Consider the following 16,143-nt stretch of genomic DNA (forward strand, 5'->3'; position numbering starts at 1 on the left):
GTCTCATTATTATAGGCTAAAGCAGCACCACCATCATTATTAGACTTATTTCTCAAATCATTAAGTCTCTTTTGACAATATTTGATAAAATGACCTTCACCTAGACAGTAAAAACACTTTTTACCCTTAGTCTTGATTTTCATTTTATCTTTAAAGTTGACCTTCTTTTTGTGTCCGGGTTGCTTATTGAAATTGACAACTTTTGGATTTGTCTTTGGTTTGGACTTAACCATCAAATTTTCACCACTAACAGATTCCCTCTTGTCAGATTTTAACTTTAACTCTTTATTTCTCAATGCATTTATTATCACATCACTAGTTAGAGTCTCCCTTCCATATTCAATAGCATTTTTGACATCTTTATATTTATCACTTAGTGAATTTAACAAAACCACAGCCAGCTATTCTTTTGAGAGTTTCTCATCACAGTCGGCTAGGTCACGGGATAATCTGTTGAATCTATCAATGTTAGCATCAAGATCAAGAGATGGGTCTAATTTGAAACCAAAAAATTGTTTTAGAAGATACATTTTATTAGGCATGGTTTTATTCAAATAAGTATCTTCCAATTTTTCCACAACTCAGCAGCAGTTTTTGTCTCACCAATTTCTCTCAACACATTGTCAGACAAATGCAAGAATATAGAACTCCATGCAATTTCATCAAGTTCAGTTTTCTTAATTTCTTCCATATCATTAGGCCATGATTTTTGTTGAAGCAAAAGGGCTCGCATTTTCTGGCGCCAGAGACTAAAGTCTCTTTTACCATTAAAAATCTCCAATTCAACTTTAGTTGACATTATCAAAACTCAATTTGATAAAAAAAAAAATGCAGGCAGATCACATACAAAGTCAACAGTATATTCAACTTGCAGGAACTCAAATGTCATACACCATAATCAAATTTAAAGTGCACAGTTAACAAGTGAGTTATACAATATAGGTTATGCAGTAAGATCTCATCAGTCCATTCACCACATGAATAAGCAGTTTACACAAAAACCAGCAGTGTCAAGTCACAAGTGTAACATGCCATATACATTATAATAAACTCATGCAGAAAACATAAAATTTGTCCAAAATCGTCAACTTATAAATCAAGACAATTCTTAGATTCCAGACAACTTACGATTTCTAGACAAAGGCATTGTCAAGATAAAGTCTCAGATTTAGGGATTTTAAGTCAGTTACAAAAGTCTCATAGTATAGACAAATATTATATATGTAACTCGACAATTATGGAACGAACTCACCAAAATCCCTTATTAGGGTTTCAAGAAATAAACGAGATCAACTGAACCAGTGCAAGAAACCTTCGAGTCTACCAACATCGGCACCAAGAACCCCTGTCACGAGCTCTAATACCACTGTTACGAGAAGTTCAAGAAATCAGCCCACTTAAGTCAACAAAAATAACGAAAAATCACAAAAAAACTGAAAACTGAAAAAATGTAAAAACACAATGAAGAATACGGTATTTTCGCCCTAAGGCAAGAGGTTCGGAACTTCGTTCCTAATCCCCTTTTGAGCTTCCGTCAAATGGAAGAGTAACGGTTCAGTTTTAGCTCATTTCTTATTGAAAGAGAAATTGCAGAAGTTAGAAATATTCGGATGCATTTGATATATAGTGGGTTCTATCATAATTGTGCTAAGTGGACCAAGTAAACATATATACTTTAATAAATGCTTTATGATGCCATGAGAATGTGATACCGTTTCTTGATATTTTTCTCCTCTTTTGTAGTAGGGGCAGTAACATTGGTACTAGTGTTGTACTGTCAAATATAATGGTTTATATTGCCGTTTTTTATATAATTGAACGCTTGAGGGTAAGTACAGGTGTGGTAATTTTATAGAAAGACATTCATGTACCAAAAGTCATGTCTTCTTGGCCAAGGGATAAAAATGGCTCAAACAGAAAAATAGACTTTGTCGTTCAGAAAGTGTTGGTTCAGGCAAAAATAAAGAAGGAACCTCAATCTTAGGGTTAAATTGTCTATCTAGATTTATTAATAAAGCCCTTAAAAAGGAGCAGTAGTTGCAATAGGGAACCTCTCCTAGTTGTTGTCAATATGACCTCAATAAGCTTTTAAAGGCTTTGTAGACCATATTTTGCATCCTGCTGAAATGACCACATGGTGGTTCGACTCTCTGATAGGCTCCAATCCGACTTACTTATTCTAGAAGGACCCAAAAGCAGAATATCCTACGTGAGGTGAGGATGGAAAACTGAATTCTGTCAGAAGATATCTATAAATAAGATTATAAGCTAGCAATAAAGGAGGAAAATTATTGAGTGAGTTGAAGAGACTTTAAGGAGAGTTTTAGACCTCTCGAATGGCTGTTGTTTCTATTCCATTTATGTAATTTTCTCGATTTTCTTCAATCAATAACATATTTTCTATTCAAAAATTGCAATTGGAACCTTAACAATGGGTATCAAAGCGGTAGATCCTAATGGCTTAAACAAAGACAATACTTAACCCAGATCATGGCCAGAATGTTGTAATCAATTGAGGCAACTCAGAAGGCTATGGTAGCACTAACACTCCCCAAGGCAATATTGAACAAAATTCTGGAAGGAGAGACTGCGGCAAAGCTAAAACTCCTCAAGACACCATTAATTAGGTGCTCATGGATCAAGTTGTTGCTTCAAAGACAGTGGTTTTTACAGGTCTCTAGCGCGTTGAAAAGGTCGTCCGTCTGATGATGTTACTTGTATTAATGAAGATGAGTTTCACCAACTGGATGACAAGCTATTCGATGCCTACTTGGACTACAACTTGCTGGAGTCGAGCTCTTCTCTGCCTATGCAAAACTGAAAGCGTAATCGAGGAAGAAAAAGAAGTAAATTAATTAAAAAATTCTTTAACTCTAGTTTTTAGTTAGGATTATTACCTTAGTTTCTTATCTAAATTAGGTTCTTGTTTAATTTCCCATGTAGCTTAGGATTGTTTAAACCCCTCGATAGTATTAATTATCTCTTTTAACACCCCAGGCTCAATAGTATCAGTACACTTGTGTATAAAAAATCTTCGCCATTCTTTGTGCTTGTATCAACTCTAAAGATGGAGCCACATTTTATTCGTTTCTATAAATTTTTGCCCCTGAAATATTTCGAATTGTCATTCTTCTAAAAAAAAAAAAAAATAAGGATGATCTTATTCCGTGTTTGCTTCAATATATTTGTATCTGTAGTTGTTTAAAATAAAGCTGTATACACTTCTGGCATGTCGGTGATGATATTACCAAGGAAAACCTAGTAGACGGACATTTGTAGTTTCCTGCAGATTGAAGCTTTTTACATTTTAATACTAGAGTTTGAGTTGCTTTTTGTTTGATACAATTATCTTGTTCTGCATTTAGGGTCCTATTATTAGGGATTTTCAAAAATCCAAAGCCAAATTTTTTTTAAAAAATATATTTGGATAACATTTTAGAAATGTTTTTTATGACAAGAAGGGCTTTTAGAGGAAATTAACATAAAGGAGCTTATCAAGAAGCTATTTTATCAAAAGTATAAATTTTGTCACTTTTTTCTAAAGACTTCGCCCCCAAAAGATATTACTACCACCATTAGCATTTTTTGGAGTTACCCTTATTTTTATTATTTTTTCGTATAAAATGTTTATATATTTTTCATTGTTCCATATCAATTGTTGTAAGGATAATTAGCACAAAACACTCTTAAATTTTCAGTGATATTATGCAAAACGTCTTTATTTTTCATTTTTTGGACATTTTCACCCTTATTGTTACATTTCATTACGAAAAACATCATTTTCATCAATTTTTAATGTAAAATGATCAATATACCCTCATATTTAAATGCAAAAAAGAAAAAAAATAAAGAACAAATTGTAATCTTACTCCTAAAATTTTTAAGAAGTGCAAATGAGTCTACGTAAATTATTAAAAAAAAAAAACTATTTCTCCCATCTCCTCCGCCTCCACCACCACCATCAAATGGAGTTACCACTTTAGAAGTCAAAACATTGAGGACAACCACTGCCCAAACCATCGGACCTCTATATCACCGGAAAACTCTCACTCCCTTCTATACATATCACCCAACATCTAACCTTCATGCCAACAAATTTGGTCGAAATTGCAAACCGAAATACCCAATTTGAGAATGCAAATATCGGCGGCACCACTTGTTCCAACAAGATCCATGCCATTCTCTGCACACTAATAAACTATACATACTAGGACGCCTCTCTTCATGGTCTTAAAACATTAACAGATGTACAAAACCAAAATCTACATCAGCAACTTTCAATATTTTATTGGGCAATTGTTGCGCCTCTAACTGAACCACTTTGGAAAGTCACGCTTCTAATTGAACCACTTCGAAAAGTCCACCACCACATCAGGCGAGGTGTGGAGCGCTCATACGAAGTGGTTCCAATTGAGATGATCTGCTATCATACTACGATGCATAGGTAAAGTGCCCTATCCCCCTAAATTCGAGGCGAAATGATCCCCGTGGACCTCGGCCTGAGGATCCACCGCCAATTTCAGAATGAGATCTTTGTCAAGATCTTTTCTGCCCCTAAGGTTTAAAGTGATTTGACATCTTCATAAGGCTAGTTGATGTGACCTACCAGCTTTATGTCAACTCAACTCGGGAGAAGTAACTACCCGCCCACTCTACAGACGCGGCTGATTGACGCCTATGAGCAGACGCCTCATACCGTTCAGATGTATACACGTGTCTCATATTCAATGGCTCTCCTCACCTATAAATACACAAGGCTTGGCAAGAGGCAAAGGTAATGAAACTCTTCCTATTTAGCATTCCATAGCAAGCAAATATATATTCCCCTCCCCACTATTTTGCACAACCTTGGTACTATACCGATCACCTGAGTCTAACTTGACCGTCGGAGTGTATACGGTCGTCGCCACCCCCGCTGGTCCAGGTCGTGTGCATCTGACCGTACGTTGATTATGCATGGGGAGGAATATGTGGAGTGGCTATCGGTTGGCCACGTAGAGGGTCCAATTTTCGAGGTCAACAGATTGACATCGTTTGTGTGAAACTTCCCGTTCAAAGTTCTACATTCTTTACCGGAGAAAACACCAGAAAACTAGCGACTTACCCTGAAAAGAACACGTTCTTGAAAAAGAACAACGTCGAGTTATATCCTAAATTCTTATCACCCTTGAAAAAGGAGATAGAATGAGTTCCAGCCATGAAGACGACAATCCCATGAGAGAGGTCTCTGCAGAAGAGGTGCTCCATAACAATGTCACTCACCAGAGACTCATCACCGGCGTCACTGAGGTGCAAGAACAGCCATGCACACTGAAGGGATGACTCAAATAGTGGCGGGCATGAGAGACATCGCAGCTCAGAATATGGCGATGCATGAACTTCTTATGCAAGCCCAAGGTCATCAGGGCTATCAAATGTCCCAATGATCTTACCCAGTGCAGGAAGCTCCTGTATCTCGTTCCCGAGGCCATATGAGCCGGCACAGAGAACGCCCCTTCAAAAGAGAAGTGGGCGCGGAAGCCACATCCTATGTGCAGGGAAGCTAGTCAGTGGAACCACAGTTAGGGAACAATTTCCCTCAAGAATATGAGGAACAAAGATCAGTAAGCATCTTCGATCGAATAGGGCAGGACCCTAGTAATAGGGCCCGCTTAGTGTAAAGATCAGTTCGGAAAGATCAGGAACAAGAACAGCCACCTCCTCCTAGAAATAGGAGGGATAGAAGGAACATAGTCGATTGGGGAAGATGAGGAGAAGCACCTCCACCTCCCCAGGATATTCAAGATGATAAAGGGTCAGATGGGCCCTGTCGATCTTATGAGATCGATGACGATGATGATAACCTCCATTTTTCGAGGGAGATCCGAGGTTTTTCGATGCCAACGAATTTCATGCCCCCAAGATCTCCAAGTATGAGAAAAAGGGGATCAGGAGGAGCACCTCACGAAGTACATGACACAGATGAGCCTCAGGGGAGTATCGCCTGCTTTGAAATGCAGAGCCTTCCACTTAACCCTGGGCGGAGCTGCTGAAGTGTAGTATAGCAGATTTCCTCCCCTGAGCATTAGCAGTTGGCCAGATTTGAAGAAGACATTCTTAAATCAATATCTCTCACGCAGGGAGGGAGTGGCCCTAGTGCAACGCCTGCAAGATATGAGACAGGCCCCTGGAGAGACTCTGAAAAGCTACCTCGCTAGGTTTACAAGCGAAATCACATACTACGAATAGGTTACTGACAGGGAAGCCCTTTCAGCTCTGAAAGGTGGCCTCAAAATGAACACTTTGTTTTGGAGAGACGTGCGCAACAAGAATCCTGCCGCCTATAACGAACTGGTGGAAATAATGAGAGTGGAAATCGTCAGTGAGGAAATGATTGATCACCAAAATCGTGCCGCGCAAGAACTCCCTCCGCCTTAAAGGCAGGTAGGTCAAAGACCTGCAACACACCTTGTCACTCATCAATGGACTCAAGCGGGTCATACAATAGCTCCCACCTTCGGACAGGCACTGGCTTCCGCCACATTGAATGCAATCCCGATATTGGCATATGAGAATGCTCCTGGCGAAGCAGGACCATCCGGAAGAGCTGATAATAATAATAATAATAAGAAGAAGAAGAAGAAGAAGAAGAAGCGATCAAATAGGCCCTTGGAAAGGGCAAGATTGGGCATGACACTAGTGAATGTCGAGACGCTAATCGATGTCCAGATCGAGGCAACCCACATCCTTCCAGCAGGAGCGAATATCCTCGCATGTCCGCCTCCTCGAACAGGGAAGAGAGAGGGCATACAGAGCAATTACCCCGGAGAAGAGAATCGAGAGACCGAGGACAGTCTAGACTGAGAGATCAGGCCCCATTCTCTGGGAGCTAAGTCATCAGGGAGATCGACACAATCATTGGGGGACCTCACATTAGTGGTAACACCAGGAACACTCAAAGGAATTACACAAGGGAAGCAAAGGACCCGTCAATGATTACCTATATTGTCAACGAGTCACATGCGGCCAATAAGATGGCCCCAATCACTTTCTCCCAAGAAGATGCAGAAGGAGTTCACCACCCCCATTGTGATGCATTGGTTGTAAGGGCCGTAGTGGCTAGAAACGAACTCAAATGCATGCTTATCAACAATGGAAGTTCGGTGAACATACTGTTCGGCTCCACCTTTGACCAAATGCAAATTGAACATGGGTTGATCTCCATGACCAACCCACTATTCGGATTCATTGGAGACAGTATCATCCCACAAGGATGGATCACTCTGCCCGTCGAGATGGGTTCAGTACCCCTAGTGGCCTAACACTTCATGGAATTCTTAGTGGTAGACCACATATTGGCTTATCGTAGAGTATTGGGCAGACCTGCTTTCAAAGATCTTTGGGCCGTCACTTCCATCCACTACTTATGTATGAAATTTCCAACTAAACATGGGATTGCTACGGTCCGAGGTGAACAGATGGGATCCAGGGCATGTTATTTGAACTCTCTGAGAAAGTCAGAGCCCCGAACTGTTAATGTGATCATAACTGAAGTTGCTAATGAAGTCAGTATGGACGTGAAAATGCTCGACGCCCCTGAACAAGGGCATATCTCCGAACAAGAGGAAGACGTCAACATGGAAGAGGCTCCTGAACAAGGACACCCTCTTGATGAGTTAGATCCCCAGATAATTGACTCTAAACCAAATGCAACCCCAATGGAAGAACTAGAGATTTTCTTCGCCAACCCAGATGACCCTAGTCAGGTCTTGTGAATAGGGAAGGCACTGTCCCCTAAAGCAAAAGAGGAGATGGTAAGCTTTCTGAAAAGAAACTTGGATATCTTCACTTGGAAACATGAGGACATGATGGGGATAGATCCAAGGATTAGTAGCCACCATCTTAACATCAACTCTTCATGTGCCCCTTATCGGTAGAAAAGACGTGCCCTCAACCCAAAAAGGTACGAGGCTATCAAGGACGAAGTAGGCAAGCTTAGCCACAGTGGTTTCATAAGGAAAGCCATCTACCTGAAGTGGATATCCAACTCGATCCTAGTGAAAAAACCTAGCGGGAAGTGGAGGGTGTGCATAGACTTTACCAACTTGAATAAGCATGCCCTAAAGACAGCTTCCCACTTCCAAGAATATGCTAACTTGTGGATTCCACTGCTGGACATGAACTGTTGAGTTTCATGGATGCATATTCGGGGTACAATCAGATACCCATGTTCCGACCTGACGAGGAAGCTACTTCATTCAACACAGACAGAGGACTCTACTGCTACAAAGTTATGTCCTTTGGATTGAAAAATGCCGGAGCCACATATCAGAGACTGGTGAACATGATGATCGCCGAACTAATTGGCAGAACCATGGAGGTCTACATGGACGACATGCTAGTCAAAAGCCTCGAGGCAAGCGAACACGTAAGTCACCTCGACCAAACCTTTGAGATACTTAGAAAATATAAGATGAAGTTGAATCCCCTCAAGTGCACCTTTGGGATGGCTTTAGGTCAGTTCTTGGGGTATATTGTTAACCAAAGAGGAATTGAAGCCAATCCAGTAAAGATAACAGCCTTGCTGGAAATGAGATGACCTCAGAAATCGAAGGAGGTCCAAAGCCTCAATGGTCAAATAGCCGCACTTAGTCGCTTCATCTCCAGGGCCACTAATAAGAGCTTACCCTTCTTCAAGGTGCTTAAGCAAGGAAAGAAATTCCAATGGATTTCTGAGTGTGAGAAAGCCTTTCAGGCGCTGAAAAAGCACCTTGGAGAGGCGCCCCTTTTGTCAAAACCTCAACCAGAGGAGTCTCTACTGCTGTATTTGGCAGTATCGGACGTGGCGGTCAGTGCTGTTCTAGTCAGAGAAGAAAATGAGCGGCAGTTGCCAGTATACAACGTCAGCAAATCACTTCTCCCAGCTGAAACACGGTACCCTGACATGGAGAAGTTGACACTTGCCCTCATCACAGCCTCAAGGAGACTGAGGCCATATTCCAAGCCCACTCGATCGATGTTCTTACCAACTTCCCATTGAAGCAGGTACTGCAAAGAACATACGCATCATGATGCCTACTAAAATGGGCAATTGAGCTCAGCGAGTTCGACATATTGTTCCGACCTCGACATGCCATAAAGGGTTAGGCCCTTACAGATTTTGTGGTTGAGTTTGTCAAAATCTCGAAAATGGAGACAATAATGGAACCAGCCGAACCCCTAATCTGGAAACTATTCACAGATGGATCCTCAGGAGAGGCAGGCTCTGAGGCAGGAATAGTCTTGGAAAGCCCAAAGGGTCACAAGCTAAATTGCGCCGTAAGGTTCGGCTTTAAAACCTCGAACAACGCTGTTGAATACAAAGCCCTTCTAGCGGGCCTTAGACTAGCAAGAGAAATACAGGTAAGAAGGCTCGTGGCCAGCAGCGATTCTCAGCTGATAGTGAATTAGGTCAGTGGAAGCTTTGTGGCCAAAGACAGCGGCATGGTCGCATACTTGAAATTGGTTCTGGACCTAGTCCCCAAGTTTGAAAGGTTCGAACTGATTCAAGTCCCACGCCTAGAGAATACAAATGCAGACGCCCTCTCAAAATTGGCTAGCAGCAAGGATTCTGAGTTATTAAAAGTTACCCCTATTGAACACTTGGCGAAGTCCTCCATTTCCAGAGGAGAAGAGGTACTTTGGATAGAAAGTACCCCATTATGGATGCAGCCTATTGTCGCCTATCTAAAGGATCAGACACTATCCGCTTCCAGAAGCGAGGTAAGGAAGTTGAGGAGAAGGGCTGCGCACTTCGTCCTGAAAGAGTCTTCACCTCACCACTTCTCCGATGTGTGGGAGGTGAAGAGGCCACATATATACTTAGGGTTCATGAGGGAATCTACGAAAATCACTCCGGAGGAGCAGCCCTGGCACACAAGGTTCTCCGTCAAGGCTACTTTTGGCCAACTCTGAAAATGGATGCTTGCTAGTTTGTCCAGAAATGTGACAAGTGCCAGTGCTTCTCGAACATTCAAAGGCAGTCTTCTCAGAACCTCTATGTGGTAACCAGACCCTGGCCATTCGCCAAGTGGGGCATCGACTTCATTGGTCCACTCCCTAAAGGAAGAGGAAGCACGACCTTCGCTATTGTCGTCATTGACTACTTCACCAAGTGGGTCGAGGCTGAACCTCTTGCGAAGATTACTGAGGCAAACACTACAAAATTCGTCTGGAAGAATATCATTTGTAGGTTCGATATTTCCCACTCCTTAGTGTCCGACAATGGGAGACAGTTCGACAACCGAAAAATGCGAGAATTGTGCGATGAACTGGGGATAAAAAAGGATTTCTCAATGCCTCATCACCCGCAAGCGAATGGACAAGTTGAGGCAGTAAACAAAACCATCAAGCATACCCTGAAAAGGAAGCTTGACACATCAAAGGGGGCTTGGGTCGATGAACTTCCCCACGTCCTCCGGGCAATCCGAACCACAAGCCGAATTGCAACTAGGGAAACACCATTCTCAATGACCTACGAGGCCGAGGCCATGAGCTCAGTCGAGGTCGGGGTCCCATTACACCGTCGAATACACTTCAACGAGATCAGTAATGACGGGGCCCGGGTGAACGAACTCTACCTCTTTGAAGAAATGAGGGAAACCTCCCAAGTGAATTTGACAAAGTATCATAGGAAGATGACCCGCTATTATAACTCCAAGGTCAGAAATTGAACTCTTCGCCTGTGAGACCTCGTCCTCAGGAGGGTCTTCCAATCATCAAAGCCAACCGGGTCAGGAGTGTTTGGATCGAATTGGAAGGGTCCTTACCGCATCCGCAAGGAATTCCAACTTGGTACTTTCGAAATTGAAGACATGGTAGGGAAAGCACTACCTCATCAATGGAACATCGAACACTTAAGGAAATATTATTAGTAATGGATTTTGGTTTCAATCTAATCTCGATGTTGTCTGATAAGTGTGGGTCCCGATCCGATCTCATTTGTGAATTGCCTATCTTACCGAGCGCTGAAAATGCCTTGGTAATGGATAATGTAACTTTTTCAAGTATTAATGCTTCAGTTCTTTGTCACATTGGTTATCAAATTGTTACCTTAGTCCCTCAGTATTATTACTTAATTGAGCTGATCCGATTATTGTTAAGAGACGCTTGATGATTACTTAAGTGGTCCGATCTTTTGATTGTTAAGAGGCACTTTGTCTTAAAAGTTTGTCATTCATATATGCGCAAACAGATCAATACGATAAGAAAGTAGAAGCAATAACACTTGGTAAAAAAAATTCATTTCATTCACTTCAAATTTACAAAAGGCCGAAGCCATTACAAAATAAGCCCTACTCTACGGAAGGCTCCTTCCCGCCAGCCTCGGAAGCTGGAGCGTCCTCTGCCAGCCTATCAGGGCGACCTCCAATAGGTCCCCCGAACTCTGCCTCTAAAGAGGAGATGTCCAAAGTATGATGGACCTCTTTCAGCCGACCCAATATGCCTTGGGCACTCCAGAAGGCCCAGAAATTTGCAAAGTCGTCGTATAGGGAATGTTCCTTGAAGTGATCAATGAAATTCTGAACAGTCACTTCTCCTGCCTCCTTCAGCTCCTCTTTCAGGGAGGCAATTTCCTCAGACAGGGCCTCCATCCTCTGCCTCAGCTCAGCTTTCTTTTTATTGGAGGCCTCCAGAGCCTCCGTGGCGAGTCGGTGATACTCGTTGGCATGATCCACTCTTCGGGTCATGGCAGCCACCTGACACTCCACTTCATAGAGCTCCTTTTTCAGCCGCTCTATGTCTCTAGCAGTAGTCACTAGCTGGGCCTCAGCCTCCGTCCTCCTTTTCTCTTCCTCCACAGCCTAGGCCCGGGCCTCCCTCACCTTGTCCCCATATTGCATCGCCTCCTCGAGGCGCTTGACGAGGTCCTCTCTCTTGGCATTGAGGTCCTTCACCAAACCCTCGAGTTGGATGCTGGTGCTTAGAGTCCGGGCCACACATGCACTATTGGCCGCCACCAGCTCCTCGACTGTGCAAGAAGCGGTGTGGTCCCTCTATTCTTCAGTCCAATACTTATTGTGGACCATCACCACTGCAGCCGTTTCTTGGGGGAGAGCCTCCAATACTTCTTTAACTGGCTCCTCGAAGTTTGAGCCCAGGAAGTCCACCTCCTTTTGAGAGATGGCCTCTTTTTTTCTTAGGCTGCCCCGGCATCTGGGCGAGAGGGACGGTAGTAACTGGGACCTTGGCTGGGGCAGGTGGAGCCTCTGATGGCACAGACGTTCTCTCCAGAATGGCCACCCTGGTAGGAATTGTGGTTTGCCTCAGAACAGGGGTTGGCTTCACCACCGTTGGCCGCTTGGAAGGTGCAGCAGGTTTCTTGCCCTTCCGAAACAGATTTGCCTCTGAATCCTCAAGCACCTCCTCCTCCGTCGGAGGCGGGAGCCTCTTGCTGGCATCCACTAAGTCCTTCATCTACTTCTTGTAAGAGGAGAAGGAGGTCTTCAAGGCCCTCGCCTCCGCCATTATCTTCTGTATTGTTTTGAAGTCGGGCCGGAGAGGCATCTTCTTATTGAAGTTATCTGTAAGAAATAAGTAAATTAGTACAAGTGTAAACGACTCGAAAATATTCAAAGGTATTTGTTTCGAGACATTACCTTGTGAGGTCATCAGGTTGTGCGTTACAAAATGGAGGTTTTTTCTGATCAGCTGATGGAACAACCTCTTCTTTGGAGGCAGCTGATAGATCACGCAGATGATCTCGAAATCGTTTGAGGACAGCTCACACCGAGGAAGAGTGCCTTCAAAAAATAAATACGAGTTAGTTATAATCCGAACCGAAGAGAATAAAGAAGAAATACAGCTACAATACTCACTAAGTGTTGAGTACTTCATGGGGACCGTAAGAGGTGCCTGGGGGTCCCCCTCCATCGTATCCCATCTCCCGACAGTCCAGCACCACGAGCTCTTCCACTCCTTGATGGAGCTCGACGGATCGAGCATGAATGGAGTGTGGAAATCCCAAGAGGTTAGGTATTACCAGCCCCTGGTCTTATCCCCCCAACTGTTACTTTTGGAATATAGAGGGTCTGAAAAACTGAGAAGGACATCTCCACACCTAGTGACGCCTTTTTCCATAACATCTAGGAGCCCACCATCGGGCTCCAGGAGTTTGAATTCAGTTGGGTCGGTGCTAAGCCGTAAGACCTAAGTACCATCCGAAAAAATGGGTGAATTGGAAGCCTAAGGCCAGCCCTGAGGATCGCCTCGCTTATCGCTACATACCCTGGCCTAGGGTAGCAGGCCTTCTCGTCAAGCTCGGGTAGGATTAGGTCTATGCTATCAGGTACCCTATATTTGGTCCTAAGTCTTTTCAGGTCGGCCTCCTTTAGCTTGGAGGGGTAATCCGACGCCCCTCCAATGCACATACATGTCTACTGGGCTGTCCGACCTCTTCCAAATATTCTCCCCCTAGTATTACCTCGGCTACTTCGGATAAGGTCGCCACAATGGGCTCGTCCATCCGTACTAACTCCAGCCCCCTCCCCAAACTAGCACTATCCTCGGAGGCCATAGTCAGAAAGGAAAAATCTCAAAATAGTTACTAAAACTTACGAGTTTGAGTGTTCCCCAGCCGAAAATGGTCAAAAAGTGGTGTGTGGTCGTTGGAAAATCAAAGTTTTCGCCAAAAATGCTTGAAGAATGCCGGAAACGCAAGGAGATTTGAGAGCAATGGAGTTTTCTTTTTTTTTTTTTAAGAGTAAAAGACTGCAAAAGTTCTCAACTCCTCTTTTTATAGAGCTCTCCAACTAATCTCCACCGTCAAATTCAAATGCAATCAATCTAGGCCGTTGAAATGAAACGCCAGATTTGATCTACGCCTGAGATCTTGCTGTGATCCTCATGCTCACATATAACGCGTCACCTCGGTTACCACCAACTGTCAACGATAAGTAGCCGTAGCAGCCTTTTAGAGGAATGGGCGTTGCATCCAACTGTCACCTTGGAAATACGTAGCAGCTGTCAAATCATTTAACGTCAGACACGCCCGCCTCGTATCGAGCTCCTCACTCAACTTTACAAAATTTAGGCGCACCTGACGCGGAGTCTCCTGTGGGTCATCACCTCGATCGCTGCACTCCCTCCTAAGCTTTACAATATTTTAGCCATCTTCCAACGCGTTGTCTCTTGCGGGTCAACGCACCGGTAGCAGATGAGCTCCTCACTCAACTTTACAAAGTTTAGGCACACCTGACGTGGAGTCCCCTGTGGGTCATTGCCTTGGTTGCTGCACTCCCTCCTAAGTTTTACAAAATTTTAGCTATCTTCCAACGCGTTGTCTTCTGTGGGTCAGTGCACTGATGGAAGATGAGCTCCTCACTCAACTTTATAAAGTTTAGGCGCACCTGACGCGGAGTCCCTTATGGGTCATCACCTCGATCGTTGCGCTCCCTCCTAAGCTTTACAAATTTTAGCCATCTCCCAATGCATCGTCTCCTATGGGTCAGCGCACTGGTGGCAGATGAACTTCTCAGTCAACTTTACAAAGTTTAGGCGCACCTGACGCCGAGTCCCCTGTGGGTCATCGCCAAGGTCCCTGCATTGACAATCTCCCCACACATTGTCCAGCTTGTCAGCACCTCGACCTCATGTAAATTTTTTCCCTCACACAACGGCGAAGATTTAGCGCCTCTGCCCATGATCAACGCTTCGATGAACACAGAAAATCGACCCTCAAGTTCTCACAAATCACGGTCCCCATCCCGAGGCGCATACACTCGATCGGGAAGACAAGTCCACCCATGATATAAATATTCATATCTGGACTTGGGGGACCATTGTGGCACCTCTAACCGAACCACTTCGGAAAGTCACGCCTCTAACTGAACCACTTCGAAAAGTCTACCACCACATCAGGCGAGGCGTGGAGCGCTTGTACGAAGTGGTTCCCCTAAGTGGTTCCAATTGAGATGATCTGCTATCACACTACAAGGCATAGGTAAAGCGCCCTATCCCCCTGAATTCGAGGCAAAATGATCCTCGTGGACATCGGCCTGAGAATCCGCCGCCAATTTCAGAATGAGATCTTTGTCAAGATCTTTTCTGCCCCTAAGGTTTAAAGTGATTTGACGTCTCCATAAGGCTAGTTGATGTGACCTATCAACTTTATGTCAACTCAACTCGGGAGAAGTAACTACTTGCCCACTCTACAGACGCGGCTGATTGACGCCTATGAGCAGACGCCTCATACCGTTCAGATGTATACACGCGTCTCACATCCAACGACTCTGCTCACCTATAAATACCCAAAGCTTGACAAGAGACAAAGGTAATGAAACTCTTCATATTTAGCACTCCATAGCAAGCAAATATATATTCTCCTTCCTACTATTTTGCACAACCGTGGTACTATACCGATCACCTGAGCCTAACTTGACCGTCGGAGTGTATAGGTCGCCGCCACACCCTCTGGTCCCGATCATGTGCATCTGACCGTACGTTAATTGTGCGCAGAGAGGAATACATGGAGTGGCTATCGGTTGACCACGTAGAAAGTCCAGTTTTCAAGGTCAACAACAATAACTGGTAAAATTTTTTGAGGCATATTAAAATGAAATTGATAGAAGCCCGTTGTTGTAGCAGGTGTGGCAAATCAGGAATGGGTGGTCCGCGATGGTGGAAACCACTGTCGACGCTGAATTTGATGGAAAAAGGCAGCATGTTGGGCACGAAAACTGAATTTTTTGTTGATTTTGACCATATAAATTTGTTGTTTGTTCAATTTGTTTATAAAAAAGTGTTTGGGGGTTGATGGCAGCTGTTTGTGATGTGAGCTCCGATATTTTGGGCATTGGTTGGGTGGTGGTTGGTAAGATGAAGGCCAGTTGCTCTATGTGGGTTATTTGTAAGTTTTTGAAATATTTAGGAGTAAGATTGCAAATTTTTCTTTAATTTTCTTTTATTTTATTTAAATATGATGGTATATTAGTGATTTTACGTTAAAAATTGGTAAAAATGACTTTTTTTTGCAATGAAATGTGAAAATAGGGGTGAAATGTCAAAAAATAAAAGGTATGGACATTTTGCACAGTAACATTGGAAGGTAAGAACGTTTTGCGCTAATTATCCATGGTTGTAACTATGTTGGGTTAGATGAAATGGCCACATCGTATTGATGAATGA

The 16,143-nt window shown here is 43.4% G+C and overlaps 1 protein-coding gene across 1 annotated transcript; it reads left to right on the top strand.

The window, feature by feature from the left end:
- The first annotated feature begins 7,307 nt into the window (after positions 1 to 7,307).
- On the top strand, positions 7,308 to 9,019 carry LOC111384161. Its single transcript, XM_023008411.1, has 4 exons — positions 7,308 to 7,745; positions 7,917 to 8,063; positions 8,201 to 8,407; positions 8,585 to 9,019. The coding sequence occupies exons 1-4, from the start codon at positions 7,308 to 7,310 to the stop codon at positions 9,017 to 9,019; spliced, it is 1,227 nt and encodes a 408-aa protein (XP_022864179.1).
- The last annotated feature ends 7,124 nt before the right edge of the window (positions 9,020 to 16,143 follow it).

Source organism: Olea europaea, unplaced genomic scaffold (assembly GCF_002742605.1).
Source record: "Olea europaea var. sylvestris unplaced genomic scaffold, O_europaea_v1 scaffold2857, whole genome shotgun sequence".
Taxonomy (NCBI): Eukaryota; Viridiplantae; Streptophyta; class Magnoliopsida; order Lamiales; family Oleaceae; genus Olea; species Olea europaea.